Source organism: Anabas testudineus, chromosome 16 (genome assembly GCF_900324465.2).
Source record: "Anabas testudineus chromosome 16, fAnaTes1.2, whole genome shotgun sequence".
Classification (NCBI taxonomy): Eukaryota; Metazoa; Chordata; class Actinopteri; order Anabantiformes; family Anabantidae; genus Anabas; species Anabas testudineus.
In genome coordinates, this window is record NC_046625.1 from 795,048 (window position 1) to 814,099 (window position 19,052).

A 19,052-nucleotide genomic window follows, 5' to 3' on the forward strand; every position below is an offset into this window, starting at 1 on the left:
AGAGCCTGAGTTCATTAGTATCCTTGTGGTTCAACGTGTCCCCCTCCCTGACTGTGTGGGCTGGGGGCTCACTAGTCTTACTCTACAATTTAAGTGGTTTTATTCTTCAGCGCTGTGAATTCACTGAAACAGGACAGAGGTTCTTCTTCTTGCTGCTGTAAACGAGCAGAGGACGATGCTGAGAGCAGTCGGTGGAGTCCAGCTGAGAACCCCCACCCTCCCCTTCAGCTTTTATTTATTGGCCTCTTTGCAGCTGACAGTCTGCTCCAAGGCAGTGACACAGAATCAAGAATCCCTCTGAGCTGCAGCCTCCAGGGAGCCGTCCTCCACCTTCCTCCATCCATCCGTGTATCCGGACACAGACAGAGTCTGAATCTCTGCGTGTCACCTGGTCTCCAACGTCTTGTTTGGGCAGTTGAAGGATTGTTTTCTGGCTCAGGTTGAATTCATGCTGGTTAACGGCCCCACTGCTCCAACTCACACAGATAAAATGTCTTTTTGCATGTTTCTTACTGTACATTGTGATGAACATCATATTCCACAAACCCATGATGTTTCTGCTTTAGACGATGCAGCTGAGGTCCTGACGGTCAGCCAGCTTCACATTTAGCAGAGTTAGGGTTTGAGTTTCTCACAGCTGTGATGTGACCACTACCAGGAGGAGCTGTTTCTACTGTGGGCTGCAGATCGGCTTGTGCTTCATTCTGGGCAGGTTGGAATTCTGTTGATCTCAGTGGGGACTGCACATCTGATTCACAGGAAACAGCAGCTGTATCTGGACCAGCTATTTGAATCTGTATGTGTATTTCTACCGAACCACCTCACAGTCCAGATCTGCTGCTGGGGGATGTGGTTCAAACAGTGACACACTTTCCATCCAGATTTGAACACCTCCCAGTTTGCATGCTCACAGGTAAACTGGTCTGTGTGTTTGAGCAGCAGCTTGTGGAATGTATGAATATTTTCCACCATTGTTCTGTGGTTCGTGCAGCTTCACACAGACTGATCTGACTCGTTTTCAGAGTGTGCATGTGCTGATCAACAACTGTACACAGTGTGATATAGAACAAACCATAGTTAGATTAAAGACCCGAGCCTTTCTGTGCAAACACTAACACAAATAAACTGTGTACTGAAGACTGAGACTGGAACATCTGTTTACAGCTGAACAATGGTCTCTTAGGCTGCAGGACGCTTTTATTTTAAACACCTGGGTAGATGACTGGACATGGATGCTGCAGGTTGTCACTATGACACCGCTGAGCAGCTGCAAGCAGCCAATCGATTATCGCTGTGAAACAAAACACACAAACCCCGAGCTGCTGCTGGTTTTACACACAGCACTGTGTCACTTTGTAATGTTATCTGACACACACACACACACACACACACACAGATTCACATGAGGAGGTGTGATTAGTGCGTTCACCTGGAAGCAGCAGCTGGTTGCTGTTTAACTGCTCTGTTGGCGGCTGTTAGTCGTCACTTAACAATTAAATGTGACTGAGGTTTGGAATAAGCTGCTGTTCTATCAGCCTGTGGGACAAACTAAAACCATTTGCTGTGTGTCGGTGTGTTGCAGGTGCAGTGGCCGTGCATAAATCCCAAATACAAAGTGAAGAAGAAGAACTACAAGAACTCTGGGATTGTCATTCTGAACCAGTGCAAGGTGAAGAACCTGTTTGTGTTGTTCAGTTCAGTCTTTTTCAAACCCTCTCCTCACATTTAAGACAGGACCTGAAAAACCTCATTTTCCATTTTCTTGAGCTTCTTCCTGACATTTCCAGCCAGGTGATGCTGAACGTGCTCAGGTGCCGAGCAATGGGCATCTGGGGAAATCCTGCCTCTGAATAAAAGCTGGATAACATTTAGCCTGATCGACACATGAAGAGCTGCCTCTTCAAAATCCAGTGAACAGAGCGACGCAGGATGAGCTGCAGCACAACATGGAAACAAATTACTGAGCTGCTGCGAAGCTGCGAGATCATTTACACTTGATAGATGAGGGGTTTGAGGGGAGGTGGAAAATGAAACCAAATGTTTTTAGGAGCAGGAGCGGTGTGATTTGAGATGTTAGTGTTGAGGTGACAGAATGAGAGCAGGTGAACAAGCCCATTACTAACAATCTGCAGGTAACAAGGTTTCTGAGTACATCCATCATCAGCTGCAGCGCTGCCCTCCAACTACCAGCTGAGGGTTCATGATTATCCTGCTGCATTAAGTTTCTCTGTGATCTCATTCTGTCAGAGCTGCGGGGCCACACTCGGGGCCCCCAGAGCCCTGTTTATCTTTTCTGTATGCAGAAGATGTTTTACCATATTCACGTCTCAAGGTCATCTACTCTCCTGTGCAGCTCTCTTTCCCACTAAATTGGTCCCAGCAACACTTTGCTCCTGTTGCTCCAATAGTTCCAATGTTGATGCTGGTTACAACGAAATGAAGACATGACACCATCAACAACCTCTGTTTGTTTCAGGATAAACCCATCATCAGATGATTGTAGACACATTTGGACTAATAAATCTACTGTTGACAGGACTCAGAACACTCCTACACAGAAAGTAACTGCCTGTTCTAAAGGCTGTTTCAGACCCGGATCAGTGAAGTGACGTGATGCTCCCTTAGATGTTAGAACCTTAAAGAGCCTGAAGTGAGGGAGTGAGGGAGTGAGGGAGTGAGGAAGTGAGGGAGTGAGGGAGTGAGGAAGAGAGGGAGTGAGGGAGTGAGGAAGAGAGGAAGTGAGGGAGTGAGGGAGTGAGGAAGAGGGAGTGAGGGAGTGAGGGAGTGAGGAAGAGAGGAAGTGAGGGAGTGAGGGAGTGAGGAAGAGAGGAAGTGAGGGAGTGAGGGAGTGAGGAAGAGGGAGTGAGGGAGTGAGGAGGAATCCTTGATGCCTTTTTTTAAATTTAACATCCTGAACCACTGAGTTCAAACTTGAAAACATCTGAATTACTGGTTGATGAGCAAACTGTGAAATTCCTACATGGGGGGGAGAAAAAGAAAAAAGAAAACGTTAGATCAGTTTCTTTTCTGTCTACAGATCATCAAGATGCACTCCTTCCTGGACTACATCATGGGAGGCTGTCAGATCCAGTTTACAGTGAGCGCACACACACACACACACACACACACACACACACCATATTGTGTTGGGAGAAAACACAGTGTGTTCTCAGTATGTCTTATGTCACCATGGAAACAGTAACCACGACAACACGTTCAGCAGCCTCACTGTCCCAGTTAGCACCAGCTGCTCTCACTGGAATCTGACCAGTGAAACCAGTCTGATCTGATCCTTCTGCTCCTGAACTTCAGTTTCATGTTCTCTGCTGAACTGTTTCACACCGAACTCGACATTAGAGCTGTTACTACATTACAAACTCGTCTTTCTGCCGCGGTGACTCCTCTTTTAAACCACAGTGTGGTTTCCCCCCTCTCTTATGTTGGTGGTTACACATTTACGTGGTGGCGAAGGTCGAACTGTTCCTACATGTGTTTGATTAAACCTCTGTTAGTTGATACTGTTCTGAATCAGGTTAGTCAAACTAAACAGTGTCATCATCATCCTGGTGAGACGTTCACAAACCATTCAGCTGTTATTCACATTTATTTATAGAACGTTTGCTGCTCGTCTGTGTACTTTACTTTACTGTGTCCAGGAACGACCCACAGTACAGTGCAGCTTTGACATCACAGTGTGGTGTTGGTTCTCCCAGTCTGAGGGGATTCACGTGTGATTGTCTCTGCCTCTAGACTGTTGGTGCTTAACTCTTGCAAAGAGACAACTCTTCCTGTTGTTAACACATGTAAACATGGAGCAGAGCAGCACAACACAGCTACATCACTTCCTGCAGCGAGTTTAAATGTTTAATCACCGTCAGAGCACAAAACACTTTCCTACAACCTGAGTCAGTCAGCACAACAAGAAGGAGAAGAGTTCCGTTTCTGAAAGATGTTTGTGTAGTTTTGAAATAATAAGGAGCGATTTTTAAGCCCTGGGGGCCGGAGCCCCACTTAACATGAAAGCAAGTGAGGAAGCTTCACTTCAGCAGGGCGAGGTTTGTTGGTTCACGTCTGCAGGTAGTGTTACTTCACAGTCCAGCAAATGTTCTGTACACAACCACAGGATTTACCTGAGGTGCATTTTGGATCCATTTGTTGATGGATGGGTCACTGGAGACTGGAGTTGAAGTCTGAAGCTGTTGTAACCAGTGACGCGATGCACGTCAGGTGAAGTCAAACACGTCGTAACCTCACCTAAAAGCTTTTAGAGGTGAATTTATTTCTGCACTGCTGTGTGACTTCACAAGAGGCTGCTGCCAAACGTCCAAGAATCATTGAGCTGTTTCCGTGCGTGGACTCGGAAACACGTGACATGCTAAATGCACACTAACACCTGAGCTACTCTCTCTGACGGGTTCTCGTCTCTGACCGGCTGTCGTCTCCTCAGGTAGCCATCGACTTCACGGCCTCAAACGGAGATCCCCGTAACAGCTGCTCTCTGCACTACATCCACCCGTACCAACCCAACGAGTACTTGAAGGCGCTGGTGGCTGTGGGAGAGATCTGCCAGGACTACGACAGGTGAGTCCAACACACATCATCTGTGATTCAATGTGTTGTTCTACTGTTCTGATACAGAAGAACTAACAAAAACTCCGTACGTTCTAAAAGTACACACACAGTTCTCCTCCCACGCTCTTAGTTCCTACTTGACTTGTTGCTATGCTGGTTCGTAGCTGCCAGTTTCGTCTCCTCCACTTCTCGTCTCTTGGCTGTGACGCGCAGGGTTTTTACAATATTAACTCTTGGTAAAGTTAAAGAGAAATCTCAAGTTAAAACGTCTGAGACCTCCTCAGGTCTTTCCGAAGCTAGAGCTCAACCAGACACCAGTGAAGAAGCTGCACAAACACTGCACAGTCCTCCTCCAAACGTCTGATTTCAATCTGGATTAGTCTCTCTTGGTAGAAAACAAATGATGTCATACTTGTTCCTCATTCTTGAGACATTATTAACTCCCAACATATCATTTAGTTGATCTGTTCTGAGCTCACTTATCTGCATGTTTGCTTACATCAACATGCTACATAGATCGTGCAGGATCGTGGAGTTTTATTTAAACAGGCCACGATGCAGGATTTTAGACAGTTTGGTCCAGAACGGAACATTTAAAAATGACCGCAGACAAATGAAAACAGGAAAAACTAACAAACAAGGTCATTGGTCAAGTTCCATGCAGCTGTGTTGATGATGTGCAGCAAACACTAAGAGGTTTGTGTGAGAGCTGGCACCAAGTGATGGCAGAAAATTGCACTGCGTCTGAATTTGTGCTAATTTGGTTCACAATGAGCATCAGCATGCTCTCCATCAGCAAATCCTCATAATCACAGCCCAAAGTGGCCTTTTCTCCCACACCGGTGTAATCAGGTTCACACAGTGGCAGCAAAATACAGAAGCAGACGCAGCATAAAACACAAAACAACAGAGAAACCACAGAAAACCGGACGCTGCCACTCCTACGTCACCTTCACATCTCAAGTGAACGTCACACTCCAACAACAATCTATCAGACACTTTTACCGTGTCCAGTCGGAGCAGGAACTAATCACTTCTCAGCGTCAGACACTCCCACAGCCAATCACCTGTCAGGTCGTTACTCTGTGCTGAAATAGCTGTGGTCTGAATGAGCTCGTTAACACCTGCTGACAGCGAGCCAATCACCCCCCCCCCGCCTCTCTTTTCCATTTTTACCCCCTCACACTTATCAGTTCTTTTTTTTTTTTTTTTTTCAGTGACAAAATGTTCCCGGCGTTCGGCTTCGGCGCTCAGATCCCTCCTGACTACAAGGTAATTGAACTGCTCCGCTCGCCGTCTCTCCCAGCATGCACTCTGTCAGCAGGGAGGCAGACCCCGTCAGACGCTGGTGATTACCAGCCCACCTCCTCCTCCTCATCACATCAGGGTGCTGCTGGTTGAATTGTGCCCCCTATGCCCCTTCACTTCCCTGCCCACGATCCCATGCGGCGCCCGGCTGCTGCTTGTCTGATGCTGCATTCACATCATATTCTAGAAAGTTCTGATTACCACCATCGAGGTAACAGCTTAAAAATATCGTTAGTGTTCAATTAAGCTCCAAGTACAGAAAGTCAGAGTAAAGACCGGGTTAGAAACTTCTCTAGTGAAACACTGAATTCATTAGCAGTGAAACACCAAATGTCTGTCTCAGTCCAAAACCAGCAGCTAAAGCGTGGTGTGTCTGTGGGTTTGGTTCAGGTTCCGGTTTGTTGTCATTCACACACACGTCTTTCATAAACAGGGACACTCACAGTCCTACATGTGGGAGTGAGCACTGGCTGTCAGTTTTAGATGCATCATCTCTGTTGATCGGGTTTTGGGTCACCTGTGTGGACACCTGGTTCTGGTTTATGGTCTCAGTCACTGGAGGCATGTGCACGAGCCCCGGTTTAACATGCCCCAAAATACATGTGGCTGCTGCAGCACAAAAACTGCAAAGACTGTATAAATCACAAGCTAATGAATGTCGGCAGTGGAGGAACTGCATGAAGTAAACTTATAAAGTAATTCTACTTTGAGTATTTCCTATTTATAGTACATTTACCACATTAGAGTCAGAGATTAACATTGTGCTGTAATATTTTACTACTATATTTATTTTCCACGTCTCACAGCTTCAGTTACTTTGCAGATGCAGATTGTTTAAACTGAACTGAGAGATACTGGTGATGAGTTTATGGACCTTTGTTCACTGAGCCTCCTCTCATTCACTAAACACCAGGTAGAAGTACACCCCTCTAAACTATGTCAGTGTGTTAGGTTGAGAAGCTGCTTGTGGAGCACAAACAGTTAATATTGCTCTTCAGCGGGATGCACAAGATCTAAATACGTCAGAAAATGATCTTGTTTGATCTATTAACCTGATTCTGAACAGTAACTACTGTATAAAAGTAGAAATACCTCAGAGCTGTACTGGGAGTGCCTCACACTCTCCTGCAGGTACCGTATCTCCTGGTATCTGCAGTATCTCGCGGTGGCGCGTGCTGATTTTTTACTTTGTAAGAGTTTCAACCAGTCTCCAGAAACAAAGCTCAAAGCTTTTGCTTTTCCAATATGACTTGAATGCAGCATCGCTCCCTGGATCGTTGCCCTGGTAACTGAATGACTGGCAGCTCCAACGGGCTCCATCTTCTTCTGTGGAGGAGAGAAAGGCTCACTGGTGCTGCACTCACACACTTTTAGTTAATTTAATGTTGGAACTCTTTTTCTGATGCAGAGATCAAACAGACTTCCTGTGTGTCCCCCCCCCCCCCCCCCCCACCAAACCCCCCCCCCCCCCCCCCCATCCAGGTCTCCCACGACTTTGCAGTGAATTTTAATGAGGAGAACCCGGAGTGTGCAGGTAAGCGCTTTGATTTCCTGCTCTCTGTAAAAAAGCCACTCAAATGTTTGAAAGAGCGAACGCTTTGATGTAGAGAATGAGTTTGATGATGGAGGATCTGCAGGTCGAAGAGGCTCCATCGACCCCTGGCCTCTAATGACGGAGGAGCTGACGGAGGCTCAGGTGACTGCGGTGGAGAAAATGCTGCTCTGAGTTGTATCTTCAGTCACATTTGCTTCTCTGTGAAGGGCGGAGCTGGGATCAGAAGCAGCTGTATATTAAACTGTAGCATCCTCAGGATAACCATCAGTATCTCTCTGACAACTTTGTCTGAGACTGTTTCTTAAGCGATGTTGTAGGTCGTTTATAACAGCAGCAAAAAAAATAAATAAAAAAAACCATCACCACAGGAGACCAGAGTTAGAGTCAACTGTCTATTAGTGGCTTTGTAACGTGAGGAACAATGTGTGAAGATAAGGAAGGAGTCTTTAATAAAGCTTGGCAGCAACATTTTAGTAACCTCAGTGCTTCAAAGTCTAGTTGTTGATATTTCAACCATTTCGAGAACAGCAGATATTCTGCAGATGTTCTGCTTCTGTGTTTTATTTCCTAACGACCTCTTGGTGCGTTTGAGTTTTCAGCCTGTGGGTGAATCTTCTTCAACATGTTAATAATTAATACGTCAAAGAGAAAGAAAGTGAATTCATCTTTCCACTGATTTATTTAACGAGATTATCTCAGAGCTTAAATAATTCAACTGTGAGGTAATTCATTATCAAATAAACCCTCAGCAGGAAAGACAGGTCCTCGCCGTCGGTCTCCTTGCTTCTCTCCTGATCACGACTTCTGTATCGATCGTATTGATTAGTGCTGAACTCTGATCAGCTGATGGCTCCTCAGTCTCCTCCTGAAAATAAACTTCAGAGCTCGGATATAACAAGAATGTCAGATAGCTGCAGTTTTCAGAAGGTGAGTTTTCCTCTGCCTTGCTGTCTGCTGGGTCAGAGAGAGAGAGAGAGAGACACTGTTTAGCTGAAGGTCTCTCGCCCTCTCGGCTGCTCGAGGTCATCGATTGGCTCAGATCGACACTTCAACACAGACGCTCTTAATTAACATTGAGTGTGTGTGAAGGAGACCGTGCTCTCAGTGAACTTCAGACAGTGCTGGGGCACCTTACACTTAAACACTCAGCTGTGGAGGACACTTAATGTGCAGCAAACATCTCTTCCAGCTGCAGAGACCTGTGCTGTCCTCACACACACAGATAATTCACAGTTTAGTGATGTTTTATGTCTCTTCTGTTGTCAAACCGACGTCTGACACACAATCACATCACCCGTTTAATACGACAACTTAAAGATGCAGCAAGCAGCTCTACTCTCGTCCTTGCATGTCCAACATGTCCCACCGTCTCTACACAGGTTCGTCTGTCTTATCGCTCAAAGCACAGCAGCAGCAGCCAGACATCAACATGTTGTCATGTAGCCATCTGTTGTCCAACATCCTGAAATGAGGGGACACATGAAAAGAAATAAACTGAGCACAACATTAAACAGAAGACGTCATTACTGTGCACATACAACCAGCAGACATGAGGGGAAACACTACGACTGTGAGGGTGTGCGAGTTAAAGGACTGAATTATAATGCCAGACATGAAGAGAAAGAGTAAGGGAGTTTATTGTAAGGGAATAGATATTCTACAGGGATCAGGCATGGGAAGCGTGGCAAGGATCTAGAAAACAAAGCAAGAACAGAACCCTGCAGCAAACGTGACGAGGCACAGAGATTCAGGGTAACAACCGAAACCAAAGAGTCCAACGACAAAAGTGAACAACCAGAAGTGTGGGGATAAAAAGTATTAACAGAAAATCACTGCTCACAGTGCAGGTGAAAACTTACAAGAGCAAGGCTAAGGCACAATGTCCGTGAACCAACGGAGAATCCAGCAGTGAGCAAAAGGTCCAAAAGGCAAGGCAAAGGCAAGGTCTAGGAGAAGACAGGGGCGGGGAAGAGGCTGGAGCACAGGTAAACCAGGTGATGGGATCAAGGTGAGTGAGCAGAGGGAGAACGCAGGTGAGGCTAATCAGGGTGATTGGTGGCAGGGAGAACAGGTTCAATCTATGAGGGACCATGAAGTGTAGCTAGAGAAGTGAGGACAGGACTAGGAAAGGAAATTAAAAATAAAAGCATGAGCCCGGAAGTGAGGAGCAGAATCATGAATTTGAATCTCTGCAGCTTCAGAGGTTCATGTGCAGTGATTGTTTTGTTACACAACATATAAGAAAATTAGAGTTTCCACCACAAAGTTCTGAGTAAGAACATTTACTGCTATTTATTTAAACTCTCCTTTTTCAATATCATGTGCACAAATGACTAAATTAAAGAAACAAATAATTTACACTGTTGATTTATCGTCTTTTGTTTTTGGCATCAAACAACTGCTTTCAGGCACAGTCTCAACAAAACCAGTCTACAGCAGTTTATAGGTAACCACAGAACAATGTCTGAACATCAGGCTTTGCTCCGTAATCATACTGAGCATTAAACTCACTGTTTGATTGTCTGTGTACCATCGAGAACCTGAGGCCACATAGGCCCCATCCAGAATACAAAACTCCTCTATGTATGTCTGCAGAGTTCTTCTTTGCCTTTTCTGATTCCATTTTCACATGTCACATGAACAAATCATTTATTCATTATATTAAATCCCTCCAGCCGTCACACTGCACCGGTGCTTGTGTCATGAACCTTTAGCAGGACGCATTATTTAATGCAGGTTTACATTAATTGCTGCATTTTGATATTTTCTTTTGTGGCTTTGTTTGCTGCATTAAACTAATTTATCCTTCTAAAAAACTGCACAAAACATGTGAAGCACTTAGTGAAGAGTGTAGTTAGTTGGTGAGTCAGCACAGTTCTTTTTAACCCGCTGCCACCTAATGCTAATTGGTTTGGAAAGACACTTCATGTGGCGCAGCCTCCATGCAAACAGAGTCAGAGTCAGACTGAGTGTTGGCTCAGTGAACTGAAGCAGAGTGAACCAGAGTCTGCTGAGTCTTTTTCTTGCTGCTTGTGTTCATTGAGGATAAATTGGAGCCATTTTTTCTGTATAAAAATATTTAAAAAGACGTGAATTCTCCGAACTGAATTTCTAGTGATTGGTTCCAATAAGCAGCTTAATTTTGGATCCAGTGTACGGACGGCAAAATACAAATAGTCTGCAAAGGTTTGGTAGATTCTGCCACAAACAAATCTGTCCCTGAGCCTTTGGCGTCCAGCCTGACTGTTGCTTTCACCAGTAAAATGTATTTTTTTAAACCGATCGTAGGATCTGTTGCTGACACTGTCACTGTCTGGACTTCATGATGTGTACTTTCTGATCCGTCAGGTATTCAGGGTGTAGTGGAAGCCTACCAGGCCTGCCTCCCCAAGCTGCAGCTCTACGGCCCAACCAACATCGCCCCCATTATCCAGAAGGTCGCCAAAACCGCCTCACAGGAGGTCCACACCAAAGAGGCCATGGTGAGGCAGCTTAAAATTGACCTAAACCCCCAGACTCTGTTCATCCAGTGTGCTGGCTTTCTTATTAGTAATTAGTCACACTAGTTGTTGAGACAGTAAAGCTAACCACCAGGATGGTCGAGTGGTTAAGATGTTGGACTCAAGATCCAATGGACTAAAGTCCTCGTGGGCATGAGTCCCATGCTATGACTCCTGGTTCCTCCCAGTTCCTCGCTACATGTTGAAGCGTCCCTGGTTTAATCATGGGATAATTTAAGAGTTAGTGCTGCAGCCCATCTGTGCTCATCCTGCTGACACATTGTTTGAAATTGTCCTGCAGAAGATTAGAAACTGTAGAGATCATGGAGGACGTGACGGAACAGAACATGACAAAACAGAGAGATTGAACGGTGGAGAGGTATTTGACCTTTTGCTTCTTGATAATTCTTTGTCCAGCAATACTTCATTCTGCTGATCCTGACGGACGGTGTCATCACTGACATGGCGGACACTCGGGAGGCCATCGTCCAGGCCTCCCACCTCCCGATGTCCATTATCATTGTGGGGGTCGGGAACGCCGATTTCAGTGACATGCAGATGCTGGATGGAGATGACGGGATTCTGCGATCGCCCAAAGGAGAACCTGTCCTCCGAGACATTGTCCAGTTCGTCCCCTTCCGAAACTTCAAACATGTAAGTAATAAAGACTGAGATAAAACAAAAATCACATTGTTGTTAGTGAGAGAGAAACATTTTATCATTTGAAACAGACTTTTAGTTTCTGCCTCAGGAGTTCCCCAGGGTACTATTTTAGTTCTATGAATGTTTTCTGTTCTCATTTGTTTGGGGTTCATTATTCAGAAACAATATTAATTCCTGTAGTTTCAGACATTCACTCCCTTGTTTTTCATGTTTTGTTTGCCTTTCATATATTATATAACCAGTCCCTCAGACAAAAAAAAAATAGAAAATATGTTTACATAGACCAAACTCTGCTGAGAGATGCAGCTTGTTGTCTGAAAGCAAGAACTGAAAGCTTCCGGTAAAATAAAGTTCATTTACAGTTCCCAGTCAAACAAAAATGCATTTTCATCATATGATTTATAAACAATCAAACTGAAACTCTTCATCCTTGTTCTATTTTCCAGGTTGCACTAAATGTGTAACGCTTCCTGCACCCCTGCATTAACCTCACTTATCTGGTCAGGATTTTAAATCTGTTTGTGTGCTGAATAGTTTGGAAGGGTGCTGCGTACATTAAGTCCAGCAGGAGAAATCTCTAAATATGGGCACCAGATGGTTTGTTATTTGAACAATCTCTTCATGAGAAAAATTGTATATATATATCTTTGTGTGACCCTGAAATAACAGCGGATGACTGAAGTGTTATGAAAGCAATAAGCGGAGAGGAGTAGAAATAGTATTTTAAATTCAGGATCAGAGCATGTTGGAAGTGGAGGAGGACGAGATGAGAGGAGAGAGTGTGAAGTTATTGAAGAAATTCGTTTTCAGCCTTTAAGACTGAAAATGGGGTGGAAATCTGCCAGCTGATATTGGGTGGGAAATGTTTTATGTCGTTTAAATGAATTTTCAGTCTTTAACAACTCTGCGGGTTACAGTCTGTACAGTACAGCACAGATTTATCTTCCCAGTTTGGACGCAGGTTACAGTTCCCCCCAGGGTTTAATCTGTGAGATGAAGGAGAGTTTCTGTCTTTGGTCCCAAAAGGAAGCAATTTTCATTTGACAGCAGCAGAACACGGCAGAGACGAGCAGCTCTGACTGACACTGCTTCAGACAATTACTGCTGCTGTCTGTGGTTTTTCACAGGAAGAAGCAGTGACGGGGATTCAGGAGGATGTCTGAGGTTTAGTTCAGCTTTTACAATAGGGACCATCTGCTCCTGATTGTTTTATATTTTCAATCTAGACAACAGATGAATCTCCCGTCAACAGGCCTAATGAGCAGTAAAGCAAGTTTCAGGGTGTCCCCCACGTCCATTTATCCAACAGTCAAGTGGAAACGAAACCTGCGCGTGTCCAGTTTCACTATGACTGAGATTTAAAAACTGAACCAGGCACTTTACTATTGTGATAATATAATTCTGAACACAAGATTTGCTAAACCAGGTTTGAGTTGTGCAGTCTACTCAGTGAAACCAGACTCAAGTTGTGGGAGCATGTCGGAGTCAGAGCTGCCATAACTGGGGATGAATAAACACTGACGTATTCTAGACAAACTGTTCTGAAGCCCAGTATAAGAAATGCTAAAGAATTACTGGAATCACTGGACCTAGTAAACATCTAATGTTAACAGCTAATTTAACTTATAAAACTTACCCAGTGCTACTTCCAAGGATTCAATCGTTAGCGCAACCCTGGGATAGGTGCATTTTCTTCATCCATGTACTGTATGTGAAACAGCAGTGGCTTAGCAAACACTAGACTACAACAGTTCTGTGTGAGAATAGTCAAATGTGTAAATAACAAGCTCAGTGCAAACATGTCCTCAAGCTTCAGACTTGTGAGAGGCAAGGGAGAGATAGAGTCAAATTTTAGATCTTTATCCATATATGAAGTAGTAAGAAAAATCCTAGTTATGACTTCGTTCCAATCTGATGATATCAAACCTTCACCCAGAAGAGAAATGGAATTAAGCATTCAAAGTGATGGATCTGTAGGAGGCTTCAAACTCTGTGAAATGTGATTTTCATGACGTACAGTAATGAACTGAAAGCAAAGGCTGCTTGTAAGAAAGAAAGTCAATCTAAAACCTGATGGATGATTTGGAAAATGCTCCGCTGGAAAGTGATGGTAAATCCAGAAGCACAGTAATGATTCTGTTCAGACAGAGAGACGAACATTTTCATCTTCAGCCCGTGTATGTTTGCAGATATAAATGTATGTTTGTCTCCTCCTCCCCAGGCATCTCCAGCTGCTCTGGCTAAGAGTGTGCTAGCAGAAGTGCCCAACCAGGTGGTTGACTACTACAACAGCAAGGGCATCAAGCCCAAAGTGTCCAGCGAGTACCAGTCTTCCAGGCCGTTCGGCCCCTGAGGGCCGCCGCCACGGCTGCCCTCGGACAGCATAACCTCTCCTCGACTGACTAAAATGTTTACTGTACTTTGTTCTTTGTTAATGCGGATGTTAAAGGTGCTACATGCAGCATTATATCATGAAGTGTCTCCCTTTAGCTGTTAATATGATCACGGCAGATGCAAAAGCTACAAGAAGCCTGGGAGGGATTTCAGGGTCAAGATCTTTGTTTCGATGGGAAAACAAACACCACTCCATCCCTCAGCTATGCTGAATACAGAAGCATGTCTCTGCTGGATAAGTGAATCATACTCGACCAGAATGAAGCAGTGTTGTTTAGCACACTGTCAGACTAATGTGGCCGTATGTCATGTAGAAATGACCAGAACTGCTCATTCTAAACTTGTAAATAATGTTCACCTCGACATTCAAGCACTAATTAGCACCAGACCAGGGTTTGCACTGATTAATAACCAGTATAGGTCCCGATGTGTGCAGCATATTTCCATAGTTTTTATCAGAATTGTAGCCAAACATCAGCATTATTTCACAATAAAAGTCATTTCAGTGGATTTCCTAGCAGACGCAGAACCTACCTATGCAGAAGTTGCGTAGTGAACTTAACACGTTTGTGGTATTGACCAGTTGGAAGGAGTCCAGAAGACAGAAAGCATATTAGCCCTTTTGCTCCATCCAGTTTTATTTAACCCTCCTATAAACCACCAGAACTGATGGTACAGTTTTTCTAAACCACTTATTCTGTTGATGTTCTGGGGGACTGGAGCTGCTCCTGGAGCAGAGTCTGGGTACACCTTGGTCCCCAGTCTCACAGGGTTGACACACAGTTAGGAAGTTTGCTGTCTCGTATTTGCCTAACTGGCACCAGTTGGTATCACAGTAGCACACCAACTAGCTCACTACATTACTAAGCTTCCATGTGGACACACAAAGGAACTTTCACCCCTTTTCCACTGAGCAAGGTTCCTTACCACTAAGGACTGGTTCAGAATCAGTGATCAGCCCAAAGAACCAGCTAGGAAACCATGCACATCTTGGATCAGGGCTTGGTGGGGTGAAATTATTGTGACTAACAAGAACTACCATAAAGGCCAAAATAGATGTTTATGTTCAGTGTTCATATTCAAAACTTGTTAGGAATGTAAGTGCTGTGCACAGCAAACACAAGAAGCAGCACAAATCATGTTTGAGTACCAGTGTAGGACCGCTCCGACCAGAACCACCACCTCGTTCACCTTGGTTGAAAAGGGGCATTTGTAGCTGTAAACCTACGGCCGTCCTCTTGAGATATGAACACACAGGAAGCAACAGTATCACAACAGTAGCAGTGGGGTGAGACAGGAATTCACCTCATCTCAAATTCACAGTCTAAAAATGCTAACTGTAGCACCTTTAGCATCCCTTGTGCATGCAGGGCCGACACAGGCTGAGCAGACTGTAATGTTCAGGAGTGTTTTAACGGATGTGAATAGCACACAAACACACAACAGTGACCTATCCAAACACTGCTACCCTGCAGACAGCATGACGGGCAGGGAAACAGTCGATGAAGGAATGTATAAACTCCCGTCCTCCATCCTGATGGCCTGTTTTTATAAGAGTTTAGCGAGATTTTGCTAAATTTCGTAAGGTTTGTATGTTGTATCGCATTTTGAATCTCTGCCAGATAAACATGCGTGCTGCCTTCACAGACATCTGCATCCTCTGTTTTTTCTAAAGGCGAGGCAGATGCATGAGCTGTTGTTTTGCATGCAAATCTCCATGCAGGACTCCTCAGTCCTTGTGGTTTCTGTCTCCTGGTAGTGAATACAGTAATATGAGTAATAATGATGTTTACAATGTACCCGATGATGGGGCTGTTCTACTCTCGAGCATGTTCACATGTAAATGAAAAGGTGTGAGTAGATTTAAAAGCACAAATTGAGTATTTTTGGAGAGATTTCTAGGTTAAGGTGATAGATTTTGGTCACTTTGTGCCACAACATCTGCCTGTCTCTCTGTCTTTGTAGAAATTGCTTTTGGTTTTATTGGTTTGTCTTATTTTTTTTACATTTTTTGTGGGTTTTGGAAAATGTTTGGAGTAGTCTTCCTTAAAGTTTGCTTAAGTCCCAAATCAAGATCAGACTTCACATCCTGTTCATCCATTTTCCATGTTGCCCTAGTAGCTGACTACATTAATCTCAGTAAGTCCAGCTGGACTGGTCCCAGCTGAAGGTAGAGGTAAAAAGAACGTTTAGGATGATCTGTCTAACGTCTTCAAAAACACAAAGAACATCCAGTTGCCGTCAACCTCCTTATATCTTTCTCCTAGTCAGATTATTGTGGGGGAACCTAAGCCATTGGGCAGATGGGATTAGTGATCCCTCCAAAAGCTCTGGTCTGCCCCCAGGTCGCCATTTAGGAGGACATGCTAGAGGAAAAACACATTGGAGACATATTACCTGGATCCTATGAGAACATGACAGTGGAGCTTCTTTTTTGACAACTTTCTTGTCAATGTAAATTTCGGGTCTGCCCCAGAGATTCCTTTCCCAATTGGACATGGCTGGAAATCCTCCACTGGGAGGCAAACAGGAGGGGTCCTGATCACATGCTTCAACCACATCAGGCCTAGCTCCTTTCAAAATGAAGGGGCCATTACTCTAAGCTTCTCCTGGGTGTCTGGGCTGCCTTTCCTAAGCTCAAACACACTATAAAAGAAATTGACCTCAGCCAATCGATTGGTTGAGCTAAAGCCACCAGTTTTCCCTTCATCCATCTCTGAGCTACGGTGGCACCTGCTGTGCACAGGAGTCTAGATAGTTCCCCTTTTTAGGAAGTGAAAGACAAACTGATTGGTTGGGATTCAACAAGTCGTCTGAGTGCTCTTGGCCAAGTCACAGCAAGACTTTAAGACATTTTGAGCATGTGAACTAACGGTCTGTCGTGTAGTCTGACTTTTTAGAAATATTTGTAACTGATCCTATTAAGAATTTGACTAATGTTTTACAACCAAGCAAGTGATATATGGTTTAATGTATCCTCTGTACTTGTATGTGTTTTCTAGGTAATTTCATGTCTTTACCATCTGCCATCCTCAAAGTGAAGCATGGATATTTCCCCAGTGACCTGTTTGACATTTCTAGAATCTTACTGACTTTTTCAGAAGTTGTGTTTTATTTGATTTCCAATCTGTGGCTGACCACACAAACACTATGAGATAGTGTTTGGTTTTCAGCCACTGATGATTTGTTGCCTTTACAGGCAGCGTCGTGGCAATTTGCAAATGACTTTCTTCTTTTGAATGAGTTTGAAGATGAACAGGTGTTGGGTCACATGACTTATTGTTGTGTTAACATGCAGTATTGTGTGCAAAACAATAAAATGTACTTAGAATAATAATAAAGGTTTTGTCAGTAACCTTGGAGTGAGTTGCTCATCCTAACCCTAACCCGCTCAACAAGTGCAGTACATACAGTACATAAAATATATACAGTTTTTTAAACAATGTACTACCTGTACAGTATGTACAAATACATGATGGGGGGGTGGGAGGGTGACAACCTCACACTGTCTTCATTTATTCCTCTGCTTTAAAACAGCTAAAGCAAAGTGCACGGCCACCTTTCTCCACTGAATTCACTCAGCAGTGTTCTCACAAAGATGATGTTTCGCTCTTGAATTAGAACCTTTGTCCAAATTTAATTACTACTGCAGGAGGTAAACTACATTAGCAGCTTATGTCTGAGCTTATGTCTCATGTACTCTGTACATGTGTTATAAATAAAGTTATAAAGACAACCTTTTAGATATAGAATATTGCTTTGACTGATTTAGACACTTGATCTACTGACTGGTTTTAACATAACCCATGTCCATTACAGCTTTGAAAAAAATGTATTTTGAATGGAGACATTCAAACCTGTTCTGAAGCAAATGATCTTTTTCTAAAGATCCACCTCAGAAGTGGTGCTTCCTGTTTTCTTACAGTGCCGATGCTTTGTAGCTTGCTTATAGATCACTGGGCTATTCATTTATAGTAAATAGGTTATAGTACACATAAGTACTTTTACGTGTGGATTACTTGGAGGCAGCGTGTGTTTGTGTGAGCTCCCAGAGAGACTGTGCTAAACTCTGTTTGCTGTGAGAGTAAAGGAGAAAATGAAGGAGAATTTCCCAGCTGTCCCAACATCCTCAGTGTGACTCCCAAACAACAGCAGCAGTAATTAAACCTCTCGACTGTTTGTTCGGAGGCGTGATGGGTTCAGGAGGAGGAGGAGACGGATGAAAAGAGGCCATTAGCTCTGTCAACGGGACAAAAGATGCACAGTGAGACTCCACCAGCTCCACACAAAGCTACTGTCACTGCAAACGCAGGACGAGCAAACAGGTTTCTGAAGCATGAACCTGCTGCGTGTGTGCTGAAACTGCCCTACCTGTCATTTGAATGTTCAGCTGCGATGCACCATAATGTTCAGTGTCACTATTTAGGTATTTATTGCACCGTTACAATAGTTTTTACAAAGTGTAAAAAGTTATTGTCCTTCAATAGTCTGTAATATGTCAGGTAATGCATGACTCCATGTCCTGCAGAAACTGAGCTTATGTACAACTACTGGTATTTTTAAAAAGAAACAATTAATACCAACTGATTTGGAAAGCAGCCGTGTGAGTTATGAATTATTGAATTTACATCAGCAGTAAGTTAACACAGTTCTAATACGACTCAAAGACAAACACAGTCAGGCTGGCTCATCACTTCTCAGTCTGTGTCTCTTTCATAGTGAAATGTGAGCTGGAAAATACTGTTGTAGCGGCACTGAGGTTTATTTGTGCAGCACTTAAAAGACGACTGAGCGTCATTGTACTGTTGTTCAGAAAAGTCGTCACAGAAGCTGCAGCTTATTCACGGCTGGATTTTGTTGTAGAGGAGAGACACAAGATGCTGTCTGTAAAAACTCACATCTGTCCTATTTCCTGCTGCCAATCATCCAATCACATGGACAGATTTTATTTTGAGAAAACCAAATGAGCTAATAAAAGGTGTACGAGTTTGTGGATGATGGTTCACTTCCAGCTGACGATTCAGACGATTTAGAAACTTAATGAAGCTGCTGAACATCTT

At 43.9% G+C, this 19,052-nt stretch overlaps 1 protein-coding gene across 4 annotated transcripts in view; it reads left to right on the forward strand.

Annotated features, from left to right (window-relative positions):
* The window catches only part of cpne4a (copine IVa), a 39,124-nt gene extending 21,788 nt beyond the window's left edge, over positions 1 to 17,336 (forward strand). For all 4 annotated transcript variants that reach the window (XM_026371552.1, XM_026371553.1, XM_026371554.1 and 1 more), the window contains 8 exons: positions 1,583 to 1,669; positions 3,038 to 3,097; positions 4,448 to 4,581; positions 5,790 to 5,844; positions 7,363 to 7,414; positions 10,784 to 10,917; positions 11,353 to 11,589; positions 13,820 to 17,336. In XM_026371552.1, the coding sequence (XP_026227337.1) occupies positions 1,583 to 1,669; positions 3,038 to 3,097; positions 4,448 to 4,581; positions 5,790 to 5,844; positions 7,363 to 7,414; positions 10,784 to 10,917; positions 11,353 to 11,589; positions 13,820 to 13,951 (891 nt within the window). In that variant the 3' untranslated portion in view covers positions 13,952 to 17,336. The remainder of the gene's footprint in view (positions 1 to 1,582; positions 1,670 to 3,037; positions 3,098 to 4,447; positions 4,582 to 5,789; positions 5,845 to 7,362; positions 7,415 to 10,783; positions 10,918 to 11,352; positions 11,590 to 13,819) is intronic.
* The last annotated feature ends 1,716 nt before the right edge of the window (positions 17,337 to 19,052 follow it).